Source organism: Astatotilapia calliptera, chromosome 14 (genome assembly GCF_900246225.1).
Source record: "Astatotilapia calliptera chromosome 14, fAstCal1.2, whole genome shotgun sequence".
NCBI classification, from domain to species: Eukaryota; Metazoa; Chordata; class Actinopteri; order Cichliformes; family Cichlidae; genus Astatotilapia; species Astatotilapia calliptera.
In genome coordinates, this window is record NC_039315.1 from 28,588,570 (window position 1) to 28,609,518 (window position 20,949).

The 20,949-nt window shown below is 37.5% G+C and overlaps 2 protein-coding genes across 3 annotated transcripts in view; both read left to right on the forward strand.

Moving 5' to 3' along the window:
* Positions 1–20,949, forward strand: part of lsamp (limbic system associated membrane protein) — a 1,260,578-nt gene that overhangs the window by 116,723 nt on the left and 1,122,906 nt on the right. The gene's annotated exons all lie outside the window — the stretch shown is intronic.
* LOC113036031 (uncharacterized) lies at positions 4,839–7,798 on the forward strand. Of its 2 annotated transcripts, XM_026192047.1 has the most exons (3): positions 4,839–5,055; positions 6,222–6,285; positions 6,365–7,798. In XM_026192047.1, the coding sequence occupies exon 3, from the start codon at positions 6,372–6,374 to the stop codon at positions 7,272–7,274; it is 903 nt and encodes a 300-aa protein (XP_026047832.1). In that variant the 5' UTR covers positions 4,839–5,055; positions 6,222–6,285; positions 6,365–6,371; the 3' UTR covers positions 7,275–7,798. The 2 variants fall into 2 exon arrangements, with proteins under 2 accessions (XP_026047832.1, XP_026047833.1); XM_026192048.1 differs by lacking the exon at positions 4,839–5,055 and adding an exon at positions 5,699–6,049 and having other exon boundaries at positions 6,222–7,798.

Genomic DNA, 20,949 nt, shown 5'->3' on the forward strand with positions numbered 1-20,949 from the left:
TACATCATCACCTTCAAAATACTAATTTAAAAAAGAACAACGGAGATATTTTTCATCAAGCTGTTATAGAAAAAAGGCTTATTTAGCTAACTGTCTTCTAATCACACATCTTCTGCGTGGCAAATGTAGGTGTAACTTCATTACAAGAGGCTAATAGGAGTCTTATTATCTAATTACACCAGTCATTATTGTCATTAACCTGAGGGGCAGTTTATGTTACGCCCAATGGGATTTTAATATTGCAATATCAGGAGGAATTTTACACATTTTCTGAAAGTCAATCACTACACTACAATCTTTGTGAAACCTATCTAGGATTACCTGCCTTACATATATTCCCAGATTGACCAGCATTATCTGGAAGGTTTCTTATCCAAACTTTTGGTGGAGAACGGAAACACTTAGACATAGAAATTATTTATGAATGAAAACACTTGCAAGTCAGAGGCATTTACTTTGATCTGCAAGTGTAAGAAGTCATTGTTCTACACTTTGGAATTAAAGCAGATTTCTTTTTCTCTAATGAACAGTAGGTAATGATTGTTTTTACCTACTGTGTGATGTGCTCACTGTAAATGCTGGAGAAACTGTACTGAAACTGCTACATTTTCAATCCTACATCATGTATTATTAATTAAATTAATAAAGTCTACAGGACCTCTTTGCACTTTAAAGAAAGACTTAAGGCCTCAATCTAAGAAAATATTGCACATGTGGTGCAAATTTGGATAAAAAAAGAAAAGAATCTGATGTGCAAAAGCTTCCAGTTCTGGGTTTTGGTGGTTTTTATTTCTCCAGGATTTTTGTTTTTAAATTCTAACTGAAGGTAATTTTAGAAAAACAAGGGTCAGGGCAAATATCTGTTTGAGAGTTAAACTTGTTGACTAATAATAAAGAGGAATGAAGATTATGTTGTTCACTATGCAATTAACAAAAAATATCAGGCATTGAATATAAAAATGAGCCACAATCATTGCTTATCAACCTCTTTTTGTTGTCGTAGGATGTTTATTCTTAATATTCTTTTTTTCTTTGGTGTTTACCTTGGTCAGAACTTGTCAGAAAAGTGTTGCCATTGAGAATATGGATTATGCAACAAGTGTAGGTGTAATAAGCTTAAGCTACCAGCTCACACCTTTTCAGTCTAGGATTTGTGTTCTTCCCATTCAATTCAATTCTTGATTGTCAACATTTATTTGATTACTTAACTTCTTTTGTTGTTGTTGTTTTGATTTTTTTGCCTACATGATTTACTTTACTAATAGGGAGCGAGAGAAAAGCGTCATTGCTTTTGCCACAGAATCGGATCTGTTCACACTCATTTATAAAACTCATTCCCCATCCACACTTTACTTCTTCTTTTCACACTTTTCTACTCTGCCTCAGCACTTTTTTATGTTATGTTTTGTGTGATTTTAAGGTTCTATCTTGGATTAATTTTCCAAATTGTATGCAAATGAGTGTTGGCTGAGCCACTGTTTTCTCTGAAGAGAATCCTATAAGGTTCTCATCCTCAGAGTTCAATGGATCATTTACAAATGGCTTTTCAAAGTGCAGACATTGAAAGGGAGAGGGAGGCACTCAAAGGACTAATTAAAAAAACATGCCCATCATTATATTTGTGCATGCTGGCTGAGCGCTTTGTGGAAAAACAGATTTTGCATTTAAAGCAGCTAAGACATTTTCTTTTGCTTAACAGCTTTTTGCCCTCTGCATAGCACTTCTTTTACCTGGAGCCTGTTTTACTTGGTAGCCCAGCTGTTTTTACTGCATTAGATTGTTTCTCATTTATTTATTCTTTGTTGAGAATGAATGCATATAAATAAAAAGGTAATAATTGCAAGCTCTCTACTGTCATAAACGTATTTCTACCTTTTCAAAATGAAACTGAGCTACCATGTTTCTCACATATTGAGTTTTATATTTTCAGGGACATAGAGTTCTTATTAAAAATTAAATGCATTTTGATCTTGATATTGCTGAGCTAGTGTGTTGTGATTTGTAATACTCATTTTGAAAATGCGGCATTAGCTCTGTAGTCTCTGTTTTTGCTGCTTCAAGTTGTTCTATCTTCTTACATTGACAGTGCCTAAAGAGAAACCAGGCTAAGCTGGCCGGCCACTCATTTGGATGATGCAGCGCACATTCTGTTTTTGCTAGGATTAAAACTTTGACTTAATTTAATTAGAAAGCAAAAAAAAGTCTCCAGTGCTGTGTAAGGCAGCCAGTTTTGTGCATTAACTTTTAAAGTGGAGGTTTTAGTTAGATGATTAAGTAACAGACTTTTATACCTGGTAGTTTATGCATTTAAATTAGATGCTCCAGTTATCACATTAAGATTTAGGCTTTCACTTTTTCAGGCCATTTTAACACAGTAAATAGGCAGTTAGTCATGATATACTATACATACTGTATAGTTGTACAGTAGCAAATAGCAGATAGGTATTCTTCATTTTGTGCTGTCAGGCGCTATAAAGATCACTTTTAACTCTAAGGTGAAAAATACACACCCCTTTTGGTACAACAACCTAAGAAATCACTGGATGTTTGCTTTCTTAAGAGTCAGTGAAGTTGAAGAAAAGAGGTGAGTGTAATACAGGATTACAGGATTAAAATTTTTGACTGGCATAAGTCTTTATCCACTAAAACATGCTCAGACATCAAGTTTCTAATAATCACTCATTCATCCAGTTGTGAATAATAGCCCTGTTATGGTGTTACACTTGTGGATTCCCATTTCAATGAATTCCTTAGATTCTGTCACCTGTTTTTGGAAGATGAATGGACTGCAAGTGTTTACTGGAAAGACCAGAATATTTGCTTTGTCTGTTTATTTGATAAAGACCAGTAACAGATAAAGTGTTGTCACATTATCTTATGGGTTATGATAGCAGTGTAGTATTATTATAGTATTATTATAGTATTATTATAGTATCTTTGCTTAATTACAACAAGTGTGCCTGGAAGTGCAAGTATTCTGAATTTACCTGCATTGTGTGGCCACACAGTAGTGATGGAATTTAAGGCAGTGAATAGTTCAAGCTGAAATCTTTGCTGCTTGTTTGTGCAAATTTGTCCCAGATTAAATTCTTAATAAGCAGTATTAGGGCAGTACAACCAGACAGACAAAAATTTTAGCACAACTCAGTCTGGACAACAATTTGCTACACAGAGAGATCTCCGTATATATATATATACACACGCGCGCACACACACACACACACGCACGCACGCACGCACACGCGTACCAGTATATGTCTTCTGTCTTCTGTCTTCCTTCCCATAATCATCAAGTGCTTGGTTAAAGATGCTTGTCTGGTTGTTTGTAGGAGTATTAGCTTACTATACAATAAAGCATATTGATATTGCAATGAATGAAATATCTTTACAATATCAGCTGAAAGACAACCAAGTGTCTGCCAATATATGTATATGACTGCATATCATTAGTTGGTATGATCCATGGATAGTGGCGTGCGAAATGTAGGGACTTAGTGGACTGACGTGGGATATTTTCAAACAAGCTGACCTGCAGAAATGAACAGTTTCATCTGTTTGTTTCTGCAGCCTCCAGGTTGTCTGTTATCCGTCACACACTTGAGTACAGCATACTTTTATTTGTGAAAGTATGTGAAAAATCTAGGCACCACTGACACATGTATAGAGTATTAATGATACTGGCTGTTAGTCGACAGTTTCACACACTTAACCTACTTCTCAATTTACACACAATCTCATTCTCCTGTTCATGTTTCAGTACTAATATTAAATTACACTTAGTTATTGCAGTATGTCCACACAAAAACTAACACACACACACAAACGCACACACATTTATTCGCATCATATCTCCTCACTTGGGCTTTAGTTTTGGGAATATAGCGGCTACATTTGTATTCTAAATTAATAGCGGGTATATTTATCCAGCCTCCCTGCAAGAAGCATCAAACAGTCTTTTATCTCTAATGTGTCCCCTGAACAGTAGCACAGCTCACTGCAGTATAATTGATCCTGGTATTGTTTCAACCCAGATTAAATAGGATTAAAAAAGAGACAGCATTATCTTAAGAACAACATCAACAATGCACAAGTTTACTTTAAAATCAAATTCATAACAATATTATACAACCCCAATTCCATAAACATTGAGATGCTGTGTAAAATATGAAAAACACATATTTTATTCACAATAGAACATAAAATAAAAAGATAAAAAATTTACATTGAGACGTTTTTATGTGTCTTGGAAAATATTACTTCATTTTCAAGTTGTTGTGAGTGATACATCAAAAAAGTTTGGACAAGAAAAAAAAGAGGCTGGGAGTGTAAGTATTACTAAAATCAGTCTGAGGAACATTTTGCAACAACTTAGTTTACTTGCCAACAGGCCAGTGACACGATTGGGTATATTCTTAGCATATATAATAATTGATCATTTTGTTAATAACACAAATTTATTGTTTTCTGAAGGGTCTCTATAACATAGAGGTCTAATGTAATATTGTGGCAATCCACACTGTTTCGTTATTGTATAAATATACAAAAAGTGGTTGGACTTTACTATAGGCCGCTATAGAGAGCAGGTCTGACATTGATTTAAATGTGTTTGGCAAGACAGTCTGGAGTAAATGATATGAGCTGTTGAACCTGGTTGATGTGACATTTCTGCCCTGCTCAAAATTAAGGGCCTTGAAGCAATCAAAGATTAATGAGCATATTACACTCTAAGAAATGAAACATGGGCTTTTTAAAAATTAATTCTTAGTTTTATGTTCAATATACTTAAAATTGTTAATCTTATGGGTGTAATTAATATTTTTTAATTTGATTTAATTAATTCTATACCGTTTTAATGTTAAATAATATTGATATTTCCAATTTATTGAACACATTTAATTAAATCCAAAGAGCCCTTTCCACATCCTTTCTGAGCATGCGCAGAGAATGAAAAAAATCTTCGCGCATACGCATTGACCTTCTTCATCTACGCCACAGCGTGCTTTGGCCACGTGTCTGGAAAGAGGGATTAATCACTATTCATCCGTTGGAGTTAAGGTAATTTCTTCCTATTTTTAATAGAATATAATTTAACTAGTACTTTGTGATAATATATGGCGTATATTTTTCCGGTAAATATGTGGGCAGTATGTGTTCTGTAGGTTGTAGCATTTTGCTAGCATTGGAAACATTAATTTGCATATTCGACGTTACTGCACATCTGAATATTGTTCCATCTGCGTTTAAAATTTCATTCGAACTCCGAATAGCACACTTATTTTATTTGTTTTATTGCACTATCAAGTTAGGAGAACGTTAGCCCGAACAAGAATTGGGATACATGTGCAGTGATTGTTGACGAGTCCATACTCGTCTGTTTCACTGAAGAGAACCGCTAGCTGCGTAGTTTGCAATCTTCGCGCATCGAGTCTCAAAGAGACCTCTGAAGGTGACCCCCACTTGCCCCCAAAAATAAAATCAAGTATACTGCGTGGTTAGTGCTCCGTTTGTTTGCTACGGTGCCAAAGATATTGCACTTTTATTTAATAGGTCATTGAGAGTTGAAGAGCCCCCCCCCCCCCCCCCCAAGCAAAACGAAAACGGCCCAAAATAGGCCAAAACATACCACAAAATGCTCTGCTTGGTTAGTGCTTGTTTGTGCCGTTAAAATTAACATTTGTGCTGCTACGGTTAGCCGGTTATTAATGTTTTACTTTTTCGCGGTGACGTCAAGGGCGTCAAGCACGCTCCCCGTGCTTACGGGCGCGAGTGAGGGCGAGGTGATGTAGACGTCGTAGGAAACGCTTGCTCGCACCCGAGCATTTTGTGGCATGTTTTGACCTATTTTGGGCCATTTTCGTGTTGCTTGGGGGGGTGAACTCTGAATGACCTATTAAATAAAAGTGTAATATCTTTGACACCTAGCGATACAAACGAGGATTTTACCAGCACAAACCGACACAAACGGAGCACTAACCACCCAGTATACTTGATTTTATTTTTGGGGGCAAGTGGGTCACGTTCACAGACTGGGCTGCTCCGGTATATAATGGTAAACGTGCTCACAGGAACAGATTTATGAAATGAGTAATAGAAATTTAACTTGTATTATTACATTTTAAAAGAAACAGGAGTGTTCTTAAGTTTAGACCATCTCTGTGCTACCCCTTTGCATGTGTCTCACTGTACACGATTAATTTTTTCTGGTTTTCTTTTTCTCTCAGGTTGCTGGTTGTGGAATTTGGAGCTGTGGAGATTTGAGCTGTGCTCCAAAAGTGCATGTTGGAGGTACCTAATGCTTTCATATTATTTACTTTTTCCTTAATACGCAATTTTACATTTTGAATTCTCTTATTTGGTCTTTTAGGTTATGAATGTGGTGTTGTAAGCTTTGCTCTTTAAGTGTATCTAAAAGGTACCAAATTCTAAAACACTTGAGACTTAAACACTCCATTCTTGGTCTGAGACGCTCATATCCGTGCATTTACAGTCATTGTCCTTGTACTTTCAAAACATGGGGTGGTCTTAGGACTCATCTAAGTCGTGCACATGTTGCTAAGCCCTCTCACACTGTAGAACATGTTATTTTGACTTGTCCTTCTTGTCCTGAAAGCCACATATCAACAAGCAGAGAATACTTCCTCCATATTAATAAACATCTCAAGAGGTTGGAGACAGTAGATTGTGTTTATCAAAATTGTTCTTTCAAAACTAATGTGTATGGTACTTTCCAGACACACAAGAGTAGAAAACATTCTTCATGCACGCTAAGAGATTTCAAAAATGAAATAGTGAAAAGAACTGAATTTACAAGTAAGAATGATCTTTCTGAGGAGTCTGCAGATGAAGGGCCCTCTGACTTGGATTGTGAAGCTGGTGTAGTTAGTGAAAATTTGGAGGAAGCTGTAGTTAAAAACCTTGCCTTGATTTTGTTAAAGTTGGAGGTCTTTTCACATGTACCAACATCAGCAATTGACAATTTACTCGAGGGACTACATTTTCTATTCACTACTTCTGCTTTACCCTTAACAAATAGCTTAACTTTGGCCGTTCTCAAGGAGCATAATATTGAGGTTAGTGCATCGCTAGTGAATGAGTTGTGCACAGCATTATACACTGGAAATCCACTACTTAGAAGTATTGCAAAAGGAGGATCACTTGAAACAACATTTAAGCGCAAGAAGTTTTACTATGAAAAGTTTAATGTTGTTGAGCTAGAGGAATATGTTCTAGAGGAAAAAACAAAAAAAAACCCTTTCAATATATTCCACTGCTAAAGTTACTGGAGCAGTTACTTCAACGTGAAGATATTGTTGGAAAGCTAGTTGAAAACTATAAACGGAGTCATTCAAATTCACAACTGCTTACATGTTTTCAGGACGGTGAGAATCAGAAGAACAATTTTTTTTTTCAAGTGAAGAGCTCAGAATTTCATTATGCCTATATATTGATGATTTTGAAGTGTGCAACCCACTAGGAACATCTTGCAAAAACGATGTGGCGAGCGGGTGTGCACTTTTGTTTGGGCTAATTTACTGCCTCAATCTGAGTTACCCAAAGCCACTTCGCTACACATTTGAGTTCTTCCAGAAGGTGCTCATGGGACTGGAAGACAAAAAACTGTCTAACAAAATACAAGTGCTGAAGAACAAACTCTGCCAAAAGGAGACGCAATGACTCTTCTAGATCAAAATGTCCCCCAAAATAAGTGCTCTGTTTCACTGTTTAAAAGTTTATAAATTGTATATATGTTGATCCTTGTTTGTAAATATTTTGTCATAGCTTTTAATATTTAAGAGATTTACTGAATGCCTTTTTTTTTTTTTTTTTTTTTTTTTGGATTGTGGAAAAGAAAACGTAATTCAGAAACTGAGTTTTTTGAACTGGGGACAAAATTACGCAGATGGATGTATTTTCTTGTTTCACAACATTTTCTTCGGTTTGAGTTGCTGTGGTAATTCTGCAGACTGTAGCCATTGCAGACCTACAACTGTAGATCCTGAAATCATTCTGTCAGGTTTGACATCCTACTCCTCACTACACTGTCACTTAGTTGAAACTGGAAAGTTGTTTCAGATGTTTACATTTTATTTTACACACTTCATTTAATGTTGCATTATGCAGTGTTGTTTCCCTGTTTAAGCTTTGCCTCATTGAAGGCTTTTGTTCAAGTTGTTAAAGCAACACAATTTATTTTGTATTTACACTTCATATTAGTTCTTGTGTACCAGGTTTCCATTGCAGGTCAAGGATCTTGAGTGTTATAAATGTTAAAGTGTATGTGCAAACAAATGTGAAAAGGTTCTAAGGTTGTCACCTGTATTCAAGTTAAGTACTGGATTTTTGGTCTTAGCATTTAATTAAGAATATTTTGAGATTTGCTATATGCATTTTTTTTTTTATTGTAAAATTTATTATATAATAGAAAACTTATAATTCTGAATCAGATTTTTGTAACTGGGGACTAAATTGTTTTTACCTTTGTGTCACTTAAGTATTTTCTGTAATTGCATTACATACAGTGATTTAAGTGATTTACAATGTCACTTTGTTGAAACTCGGAAAGTTGTTTCCAATGTTTAAATTTTGGTCATGCACTTTAAGCATTTAATATTGCCTTACGCGATGTTGTTCCCTGTAGAAGCTTTGCCTTGTCAAGGCTCACAGTAAATAAAGTTGTTGATGCAGCACCCTTTTTTTGCATTTACACTTTATGTAAGCTTTGGTGTAAGAGTTTTCTATTGAAGTGCAAGGATCTTGAATGTTATAAATGGTAACGTGTGAGCAAGTGTAAAAAGGTTCTTGAGTTGTCACCTGTACTCTGTAGTTAAGTGTTAGACCTTTGCTGAAGACCTCTGAAAGGTCCAAACACCTAATTACAATGTATAGATGACAACTCAGGAACCTTTCTAGACTTGTTTTGTTGATACCTAAACATTTAGCATATAGATGAAACTATTAATTAAATCATAATTAATCAAATTAATTAGGTCCAAAACGCAATCTAAATGGTGCCATTAAATTCAAATTAATATTGTCAATTGAACCTAAAGCAATACAGTTAATAAAATGAACAAAGTGTTTAAATTCTAATTAATAGTGTTAAATAGTAACAATGAAAGGAAAGCTGTTGCTTTTATAGAACAATTTCACTTCTGATATACATCACCATTGAAATTGCAGATAACAACCATATTGATTTATGTTTAATTGACCAGGTTTTGTGGAAAAGATTGCCTTAACTTTGTCAATTAAATCCAACGTCCCAACAACTTAAATGTCGTCAAACACTATATATAAAACTGTTAGCATCACTTAAATGTTGTAAACTACTAACATCAACCTGTAAAAACCTAAATGCTGTAGGTATGAAAGGATCAAATTATCTATGGAAGATGACGTATTCGCTAATGCAACATGCAACAGTACAAATAGGGCCCTTCTTATTCTTCTCTGAGAAGATCTGTATCTTAATAACTTGCATAAGACTTTAAAGCAGCTAATCAAATTCTGCAAATTTTCACGTCTGGAGATTAAGTGTTAATTAAAAGGGTAAATGAAGTGTGGCAGAGAGATTAGACTGATCCTCCTCCAAGTTGTCAACAGCTCTACTACACACACCTAAGTCCCCGATCCCCGCAACAAACTTTCTTAATGAATAACATGGTAAAAAAAAACATTGATACTTTACTATAGTTTATGTTTGTTTGTTTGTTTTCATTCTAAATTCCATTTCAGGGTCAGATTATTAGTCGCTGCTTGTTCCGTACATTTAATAACTTAAAGTTCTGTATTGAGCAGCAACAGGAAGGAATGGTGACATCTGGAAAAACAGTTGGCTTGCTTGAGTGGGACTGATGCACGGGGCGTACAGGCTTGGCAAACAGAACCGTGCACCTACAAGAGTCTGGATAATCATGAGCGCAGACTGATTTGTGGAGGGGTGTCTCTGGCAGAGCTCATTATCCAAACGTATCTAAAAAATGTAAACACATGTGAATGTGACTGTTGTCTAGAACATGAGGATGTTGAACAGTACTGGTTCCAGAACACATTCAATAAATGATTGAGCTATTGGAACATTTTAATGATAAAACTGTAATTATGTCCAAAAAGGGGGAACAACACACTCACATCAGAAATCAAGAAATATTGGATTATATGAAAGTACCAGGACTGTGTCATGTCTGATGTTCTTTATTATTATCTTTCATGTTTCTTCTCCCTTATTGACAGAATCACGTGGACATCAATATAGGTGCTCACAGCATTTAGTATTTAATAAATCTGAGCCCATGTCTGTGTGCTTACTTGGTACACAGAATGTTTTAGACAGCAAGTGTATCGGTCTATGCTGCTGTAAGGATAATGTTACGACGTTCAGAGAGGAAGTTGAAGGATGATTTGACAGTGGTGCTGTTTTGATACCGTCCCCTGGAAGCTTCTGTATCTTGATGTGTGCAGTATGCTAATAAAATATAGATGCACTGCATTTCTCCCTTGTCTTGTGTTGCCTCAGTGTGTAACCCCACTTCCCCCAAAATGCTCCATTATTAATATCAATATTACAGACTCTCCCACCAGGTGAGCTCATGTCTTATCCATATGCCAAGACTCTCTGCTGTCAGCCATGTGAGACTAAGCTGTTTCTCTCATCTGAACCTCATTCAACCTCTGACATTTTGCCATTTTTACTGCGATCTTGCCATCATTTCTAAGTGTTATTAGCCTTTCAAAAATATTGCACATGCATTGCTGGAACATTTTTAAGGCTTACATTTGAAGTCTCATGTTGATGTTTGCTTTTTTTCATATCTTCAAACTCAAAGAATTTGACTTAGAAGCACACTTAGTAAAAAGAAAGCAGCTGATCTGTTTATTAGAGTTCAATAAAAAGTCATATGTACTTGGTTTAAATCTATCTATCTATCTACAGTTTCCTCAGCAATGCATTGATCAAAAAAGTGATCAAGGCAAGTCAAGAGCTATATGCTTTCAACGTTTAAGAAATAGTAAATTTGTGAAATATAGATGATATAACAATCTTCCTAGATATTAAAAAGCACCACTGGTCTGCAGAGGTTTTGACTTAAAAAGTTGTTTGTTTGTCTTTTCACTTGTTATCATGGACGAAAGGGTGGATTGCATAGAAGTAAGAGAACACTAATAGGGCACTGACTTCAATCAGAGGTCATGCAAGAGCTGGTCTATTTGTGAGTCTGACTTCAGAGCAGCATATTGTTGAGTTCAGGGGTAAAAAAGTATTAATTTGCTTTTACTTTAAACACTCCATCCACACTAAATCCACATTAGAATTATACTGGATGAGCATAGATTGCACTTGGTTAGGGACACTGACATGGACAGATGGAGACCTAATGGCTGAACAGTCATTCCTGTTATACTTCACTGACTTCTGCTTGAAGTCCACTGCCTGTGGAGCATGTGCAGTTGGTGCATTAACATGGGGGGAAATCCGCGCTGACTGTCTGATGACTACATTTACACCACTGGGACCCAAGCTGTCCCTAGTGAACTTTTGGATATGCAAAGTATGTAGCAGTATTTAGCTGTATGAGTGAATCAGTGTGACAAAACTTCAAAGGTACATTTCCAAACAAAGTACCTGAACATTTTAGTACTGTTCACTTTTTTCAAGTCAATTAAAGTCTGCGTGTTCTAAAGATCGGATTAAACAATCTTCTAACCTTTCAGAAAGCGATTAATGTTTTCTCCTTTAATAGTACAGTAAACCACTGCAGTCCAGTGTAGTATTGTAGTATCCAGTTTTGCAAAAGCTAAGAAAAAAACAATGGTCCAATGTGAGGATATGTCTTTTGTAATGGCAACAACCCTTACCACAGCCATGTGATTAAACGTGGCCATTGATTCATACGGGAAATAAGTCAATTAGAGCACCTAATAACCAGATCAGAGCTGCTGGCTCCCAAATGGAGAATGAGCAGGGTGAAAAAAGGGATTGTGGGAGGTTTGAGTTCACATACACAATGAAGGGTTTGACAAGTGGGAGGAGATGAAACAGCTTAATATGAAATGCACACAGAGTGAGACACATCCAGCAGACTATTGTTCCTGACTCATTGACAGCTTCCAGCAGCCTGAGGGCTTTGCATTCTGCTGAAAATGTTGAAAAAGAAAGGCTACTGATTTGATATCTCTCATCTCTATAAAGGCTGTTGAAAATCCATAAACCTCAGCTTTCAAAGTCCTTTTCCTTCTGCTTTTGCGTTTTGAAATCCCACATATATCTTTGTAGTGAGATTTATATGCAGATGCTTTTCTGCCAATGCATTATATCTCCAAATCAAATTGTTCCATAGCAAGAAGAAAAGAGTAGAAAAAAATAAGAAAAAGAATGCAATATTATTATGCTTAGGATTCCTACCCTAAGCACCCTGCCATAACCATTTTCCACTCATGGCCATAGCAAGATAAGCGGCACATGCATTAACAAGGCTTTAAAGTGACAAGCTGCCACTGGCACTGGCAATGAGCTCGCTATGGCTCATCCACTTTAATGCATATATTCAGATTCTGGTGGGTGCAATAAGTGATAGTGTGTAGAAATGCCTGGAATAGATTTGTCATGCTATCATAGGTATCATCTGACATGGCTTGCAATGTATTTTTGTCATCTGTTTTTAGGAAGCATCTGAACACACTTGCACACATACTTGCCACAGCAAACAAAAACAGAGTAAGAACAATTAGTTGTCCAGATGTAGAACGAACAAAATCTTTATAAAATCTTTGTAGAGGCTGGATTGGATTTAAAAAAAAAAAAGCAAAACCAGGACTTGATGGTGATAGAAAAAATGCACACGATGTCAAAAAGCAGGCAGAAGTTATCTTGTGAAAGACATCTGTCTTTAAAGTAAAGTAATTGTGGACTTTATGGGCTTTAACTCAACAGCTTTTCTGTTAGATTAGCTTTTTTTTCCCCCTCTGAGTTGACAAATTGATGTACAGGAATACCTAAAGCTGCTTTTACAATAAATTTACATACTTTACTATTAGCAATTAATGTAGTAAAATGAATTATTTCTTAATTTGTTGTAGCAAACTGTGAGGTGAATGTTTAAATGTATATGAATGTTTTAGGGTAACTAAAATGACTATAGTATGTCTTGGCCACTGTGGGTTTTCAACACACACACTGGGTTGTGAGTTACTGGGTTACTGTGTGTTTCAGTGATTGTTAACGGTACTTCAACACACGTATTTTTTGGCCCAACAAGTTAGTTTTTAGCTTTCACATAATCTGATTGTAATTATATAAAATCAGAGTTCCTGGCATGTTAACACTATAGGGACTATTTTGTTATTTATTGTAATTAGGGATAATTAGGATCAATGTGTCTTAGACTGATGCTGAAAAACTAATGCATACATTTGTTACTTGTTGGCTGGACCATTATCCAGATGTCTGACCCTGATCCAGCCCTTGGTTATTCTTCTGTAGGCTCACAGTGCTGGAGGACTTCCCATGATGCACTAAACACTTCTTCTGTAGTCCCATCTTTCACACCCAATGTGTTCATATGTTACTGTTGGATGTTATTAATATTTTCTTTTACTTTTCCATAGTTTGTCTTTCATGATGGTTTCTCCTTGTGTTTTCTTTATGTTTCTTTTTTCTCTTCTCTGTCCTCTCATCCTATAACCAGCTTGAGATGACTGGTTTGTTTTAACTGACGCTAAACTCTGTAAATAACCATCAATAAATCCAGTGGAATAATTTGTATTTTATTGAAGGCTAGGATCTCCACTTCAACACTTGTAAGTTTTCTGTTTACTGAGAACATATCAAAAACACTTAAAGAACTTAAAACATCCAAAAATGAAATTGTGAAACTGTATAAAAAAAATCTAAGCTTCATAGAATCTTCAAAGAATCTTCTTTAATCATCACAGAATTCTTCCACATTTACAATGTCTTGTTCATAATATAGTAACATAGTAGCAACAACATCACAGTACAGCATCAGAGAGGCATGCAAGGTTGACTGGTGTTCTAATCTGCTTTCTGGGAGGAATGTCATCTACTCGCATAAAACCTCAGACACTGTTTTCACAGACCCAGCTCTGAGCATGACGATGTGAGCCTGTTCGACTGAAATAATTGATTCTTCACCAGCGTGGCTGCAGTCAGTGGACCAGTTATTGAAACCATCCCATTGTGGTCAGATTAAAAATCAGCAGTAACAAGCATTTCAAGTGAGCAGCTTAATATTTTTGGTTAAAAATGCTACAATAAGTCCCAGACGTCCTTTGTAACTTTCCTTTGTTTTAGAAGAAAAACGAGAAGCTTAGTGCTAAATAATTCTACTTGTCAGTTATTCTTCTCTGGAATCTCATTCTAAAAGTAAGATGCTAGATAAACACACATTTGTTGGTGACCTTGGATCGCTCATGAGATTGAGGCCAAACCTGTATTAGCTTGTTTTCATGTAGACATTTGCACATTTGTACTATCAGGCTACAACAGGCTAGATGGCTATTTGACCCATTTAACCTTCAGAAAAGTTGTTGGCAATATTTTTTTTCTCAAGAAATGTTCTTCTGCTGTTTTTTGGTGTTTAGTTGTGTGCAGACATAACAAGACAAAGTAGAAAGTGTCACAGCTGAATAGCACAGGTCTGCTGCTGGTCTACTCACCCTGAAAGATCCTATTAAACTCCAATTTGAACTCTCAGCCAAAAGCAAGAAAAAGGGAGCTGATTGAGTTTTATTTTTATTTTTCCTTAACTATAAACTACAGATTTCTATTTTTTTTTTTTTTACTTTGCATCCATCTAACCACATGCTCGTGATAGGCACTCTTAGCAGTTATTTAGAAAAATATTTTATACACAACCTTCTCACCAATAATTAATTAATAACCAATATCCAAATTTAGGGGCAAGTTATGATAACCTCGCCACAAATCACTCATGTAACCAGGAAAATAGAGGGAATCAATCCTATCACACAAGGGAGACATCTGTATTCTAGGTATTTATTTATTTTTTACAAATACATAAACAGAATAAACAGAAAAAATGCATTAACCAAGAGTTCTTAGAAGCTTGAAAGGAGACTATGATGATGATTTTTGATGAAAGTTTAACAAGTTAATGGGATCCCCCCCTATTTTCTTCTCTAGCATATATCTGGAAATATTAGCATCAAGAATAGATCTTTTAATTAATAGCATCATGGGAAACTGTGGAGTGGGTGGTGGGTTTGATTCTCACTCTTTTTTGAATAGAAGAACATTACTTTAAAATTGAACGGCTTTTTTTAAACATAACATGTAACTGTTTGTGTATTTCTTGTGAATTGGCTGATGTTCTTTGTTTTTTGGCTAATGAGATGATACAAATTTTAACATCAAAGCTAACTATCTGCTTAGCTTACCCAAATAATATTACATTGACAAAAATGCTCCTTTTGTCCTTTCATAAACAATAATTAATTCGATCATGTTAAATTTGACCAGTTACTGTTCACTGGACTATTGTACCATTATGAGGTTCAGCTATGTCAGTCTCGGAGCAGCGTATAGATTAAACACATCAGATTATGTTTGAACAGCAAATTTAATTAATAAATGCTCAAAATGCTAGGGCTCTCTGTTTCATAACAAAGCCAATCTGAGCCATGAGCTTCCAAAATATAAGCAGTATATTAAATGCCCAACCAGAGAGGAGAGGACATTAGACCACTGCTACAGCACGATCAGCGGGGCCTATCGCGCGGTGCCCCGCGCTTCACTCGGACTTTCTGACCACGTCATGATCCACCTAATCCCCGCGTACAGACAGAGGCTGAAGCTCTCCAAACCTGTCGTGAGGACCAAAAAAGCAATGAGGCTGTGGAGGAGCTTCGCACGTGTTTGGAGACCACAGACTGGGACACAATGAAGGCTGCTTCTAACAGCTTGGACGAGTTTACGGACACTGTCACCTCCTATATCCACTTCTGTGAGGACAGCATTGTGCCATCACGCACCAGGGTGAGTTATAACAATGACAAACCCTGGTTCACCCCTAAACTCAAAAAGCTGTGGCTGGAAAAGAGAAAGGCGTTCAGAAGCGGAGACAGGGACTGCTACAGAGAGGCCAAGTACAGGTTCACTAAAGAAGTGGACATTGCTAAACATCAGCACTCTGAGAAGATGCAGCAGCAGATCTCAGAGAATGACTCGGCCTCTGTGTGGAAAGGTTTTAGGAATATCACCAACTACAAGCCTAAAACCCCCCACTCCACTGATGACTTGCTCTTAGCCAACACCCTTAACGACTTCTACTGCCGTTTTGACGAGCCATCAGGCAGCCTTCACACCTCCAACGGCCCCAACAATAGAGGCACTTTGGACACTCATTCCCCCACCTCTCCCCCCTCCATAGAGCCATCACCACCTTCAAACACTTCACCTACAACACCCCCCTCCTCACCCCACACAAAAGAGGATTTCACACCACCTCCTCCCACCACAACTCTTCATATTCATGAAGCAGATGTGAGGAAGCAGTTTAAGAGTCTGAATGCTCGAAAAGCTCCCGGCCCAGACGGTGTGTCTCCTGCCACCCTCAGACACTGTGCAAACGAGCTGGCCCCAGTGTTTTCTGGCATTTTCAACTCCTCACTGCAGGCATGTCATGTGCCTGCCTGCTTCAAGTCCTCTACCATAATCCCTGTCCCCAAGAAACCTAGGATCACTGGACTAAATGACTACAGACCCGTGGCTCTGACATCTGTGGTCATGAAGTCATTTGAGCGCCTGGTTCTCTCCCATCTCAAGACCCTCACGGCCCCCCTCCTGGACCCCCTGCAGTTTGCATACAGAGCCAACAGGTCTGTAGATGACGCAATCAACATGGCTCTACACTTCATCCTGCAGCATCTGGACTCCCCAGGAACCTACGCCAGGATCCTGTTTGTGGACTTCAGCTCTGCCTTCAACACCATCCTTCCAGACCATCTCCGAGGCAAGCTTTCCCAGATGAATGTGCCTGATCCCATCTGCCGGTGGATCACTGACTTCCTGACGGACAGGAAGCAGCACGTGAGGCTGGGAAAGAATGTCTCGGACTCCCGGACCATCAGCACCGGCTCCCCTCAGGGCTGTGTTCTTTCTCCTCTGCTCTTCTCCCTGTACACCAACTGCTGCACCTCCACCCACCAGTCTGTCAAGCTAATCAAGTTTGCAGATGACACCACCGTTATTGGGCTCATCTTGGACGGGGATGAGTCTGCCTACAGGAGGGAGGTTGAACGTCTGGTGTCCTGGTGCAGCCACAACAACCTGGTGCTAAATGCCCAGAAGACAGTGGAGATTATTGTGGACTTCAGGAAGCACACAGCCCCACTCCCCCCCATCATCCTGACTGACACCCCCATCACCTCTGTGGACTCATTCCGCTTCCTGGGTACCACCATCACCCAGGACCTGAAGTGGGAGCCCACCATCACCTCCGTCATCAAGAAAGCCCAGCAGAGGATGTACTTCCTGAGGCAGCTGAAGAAATTCAACCTGCCAACACGGACGATGATGCAGTTCTACAATGCAATCATCGAGTCCATCCTCACCTCCTCCATCACCGTGTGGTACGCTGGAGCCACTATCAGGGACAAACAGAGACTGCAGCGTGTTGTGCGCTCTGCTGAGAAGGTGATTGGCTGCAGACTCCCATCTCTGCAGGACCTGTACACCTCCAGGACATTGCGGCGTGCAGCTCGGATCTCAGCTGACCCTTCTCACCCTGGACACAGTCTGTTTGACCTGCTCCCCTCAGGCAGGAAGCTCCGGTCCATTCGAACCAGAACCTCTCGCCATAAGAACAGTTTCTTCCCCTCTGCTGTTGGACACATGAACAATAACCATATGACTGTCCCCGCCACAAACACATGACCCTACGCTGTGTTCACTGCATCATTCCATGTTTGGCACTGATCACCACCTGCACTCATGTATATATCTTTCTACGCAGCACTTTTAATTCTTATTCTCATGTATATATCTCATGTATATCTCATGCATATATCTTTCTACGTAGCACTCTTAATTCTTATCTCATGTATATATCTCATGTATATCTCATGTATATCTCATGCACATATCTTTCTACGTAGCACTTTTAATTCTTATTCCTACTTTTATTTTTTCATGTCTATTTAATCGCAATTTATGACAGTATGTTTGCACTGAAGCACCGCAGCAATTTCCTAATGTTGTAAACCTGCTCAACATTTGGCAATAAACCCCTTTCTGATTCTGATTCTTTCTGATTCTGATTCTGATTCTGATTCTGATATTGGAGGTGTCAAAGGAAGTCAAAGGAAATGTAGGCAGCTGCACTAGAACAGCTTGTGTTTATTCATGGGAGAAGGTCAGATTTGGACTTTCTTTGACTTTTTAAACATTGAACAGCCTACAGTATATATTGTTGTTTTCCTGGGCTGACTTTGCACAGTAAACTGTGGTAGAAATCCAAAGCAGTGTTTTGTGAGAGACTGTGTCCAGAAAGAATGTGCATTTTTGTTATTTTGTATAGATTGTTTAGCTGGCTGTTTTAAAAGTAGCAGTATATGAGTTCGAACATAAAACACACACACAGCACAAGTCTTACATTTTCATTTATTTTGTGTCAGGACATTTTTGGTACTGAAATTGCACATACAGTGTACTGTAAAGGATTAAAGGTACTATTTTCCACCAACTTGCTAAATCCCAATCAAGAATCTGTTGTACGCATACCAAAGCTAGTGCTAAAAAGCTTATAATGTTACCACACCTCAAACCTGCTGAACCCAAAATTGGACCCATATGGAAAAGAAATAGTAAAAACTTATATGTGATTACTCATGAAAGTGGCCACTTTCTCATTACTTTCTTATATTGTTTTAGTAAGTATCCAAAACATACAAGTTTCATTATATAATTTTTCAAGGGATCTTATATCTGTTTTCACTCTTATATGCTTTTCATACAAGTTTCACACAAGACAGATACAAACTTTATAAGATTTATATATATCTTTTCCATATGGGGAACAGCAAGCCTATATGGAGACCTGCAAATTGGGTCATACCACAACTCTGGATCATGGGGAGGTGGGTGGGGGGTGAAATTTGTTATGTTAGTTTCAGTTAGGTTTTTGTGTGTTTTACCCCTTTTTGTGTTTTTTTGTGGGCTGATCAGCCACTCTTTAGTTGGTGAAAAGCTATAATTACAAGGCTTGATACAGAATTTTCTTTACATTTTTTCTCCATGACAGGTTAAACCACAATAAATAGCAATAGCATACATGTGGTGACCAGGTTGGAAAAAAAACAAAACTATTTGATATATGTATCATAGGTATTACAAACAGACAGACAGACAGACAGACAGACAGACAAATAAATGAAAAAAACACTATTGATAGAGCAAATTATGACAAATGCCATAATATTAGAAATATTTTTTTCAAAGCAATCTTCTTAAAAAAATTATTTACAAAAAAATCCTTTTTCCATTTCGTAATTTGTGATGGTTATGACTATTTCATGCTTGCTTGAAATGTTTAAATATTCTCTTCAAACAGTAAATCGGCAGTAATCAGTAAGCGTAATGCATGGGTGAGGGGCGCATTCATCCAGCTCATCAAGATCTTCTAATGTTATATCTATATGTCATTCAGGACACATTTTGAAAAGTGTTTCACCACTAGTGCTAGAGCAAATAGTGATACAGTGTCTCAGAGTCGTCTCTCACTATTTGTTACTTTCTATTTTGTTCTAGTCTTTGCTTGTCCACGTGTCTTGTTTTTATTCAGCCTGCGTAGAGCTTGCTGACAGTCCTGAATTTTAAAGTACTGGTGGAATATTACCTCTCATAGCAGAGAGTTGGCTTTTTTTAACCTGGTAATCCTATGATTTCTTTCACATGGTGGAGATTACTGTTGCCTTTCTGCATGCACCTCTAACAAATTAATGCAGATTTCTCATATGAGTGTTTTTACCAGTTAAAAACCCCCCATTTGCATTCAATGTGGTGAGCTGGCAAACAAAGTTGCACCGTTGTTAAGTTGTACTTGCTTGTGATGTGCCTCGTTGCTAGCTAAATCATCCAAGAAGATAGGTATAGATTTGGTCTGTCAACACTGTACACCAGGGATTCAGGTGCTTATTGTACTGTACTTACAGCTTCTGTCAATGCTTCCGTCCTCTCCATTTTTTATTGCTTGGTAGTTCATGCATGAAAAAATGAGTGATTCACATTAGGAGTCACATACACATGCACACTCACACAGAGAAATAGAGTTCACAATGTACATAATAAAAAAATGAAAAAATGAGGAAAAAGAAAGAATATATAGAATGCATTCCCAGGGGAAACGGAAGTCAAGAGAGTGAAAATCTGAATAAAAGTAATAGAAAATGTGTTTAATGAGAACTGTGTGCATTAAAAGACTTATTGTGGCATTCAGTCTAGCCTAGGATCTAGGACCATTTCCATGTCAGGTCATAAAAATATATACATGAACTGACACAACATTACGTGAATTTGACTCTGTAGAGAAAGATGGCTGCCTCAGCACGATGGAGCGTTCTATTCAGAACAGCACACTGCCCCAAAGAATAAATGGACAGATATATCACCCAAATAATCTGCCATGTTTTTAATGGTCTAAAAAGGAAGATTGATGAGTCAGCTGTTATAAAGCCTTTAGCTAATGACCACTGATGCCTTTGAATTTATCATGTTTGGATGTATTGTGTATGAATGCCTGCTAATTAGAGGTTTGTTGTGTTCTTGCACTGAAGAACAATTTTACACAGATCATCCGACAGTAATTGTCAAATTATTGTTTTGTTTTTTTCCCAAATACAAGTGTAAATTTACACAAATTAAACAACCAAATACAGTCTTACACATTTAAAATGTATTTTGTGTCACGGTCC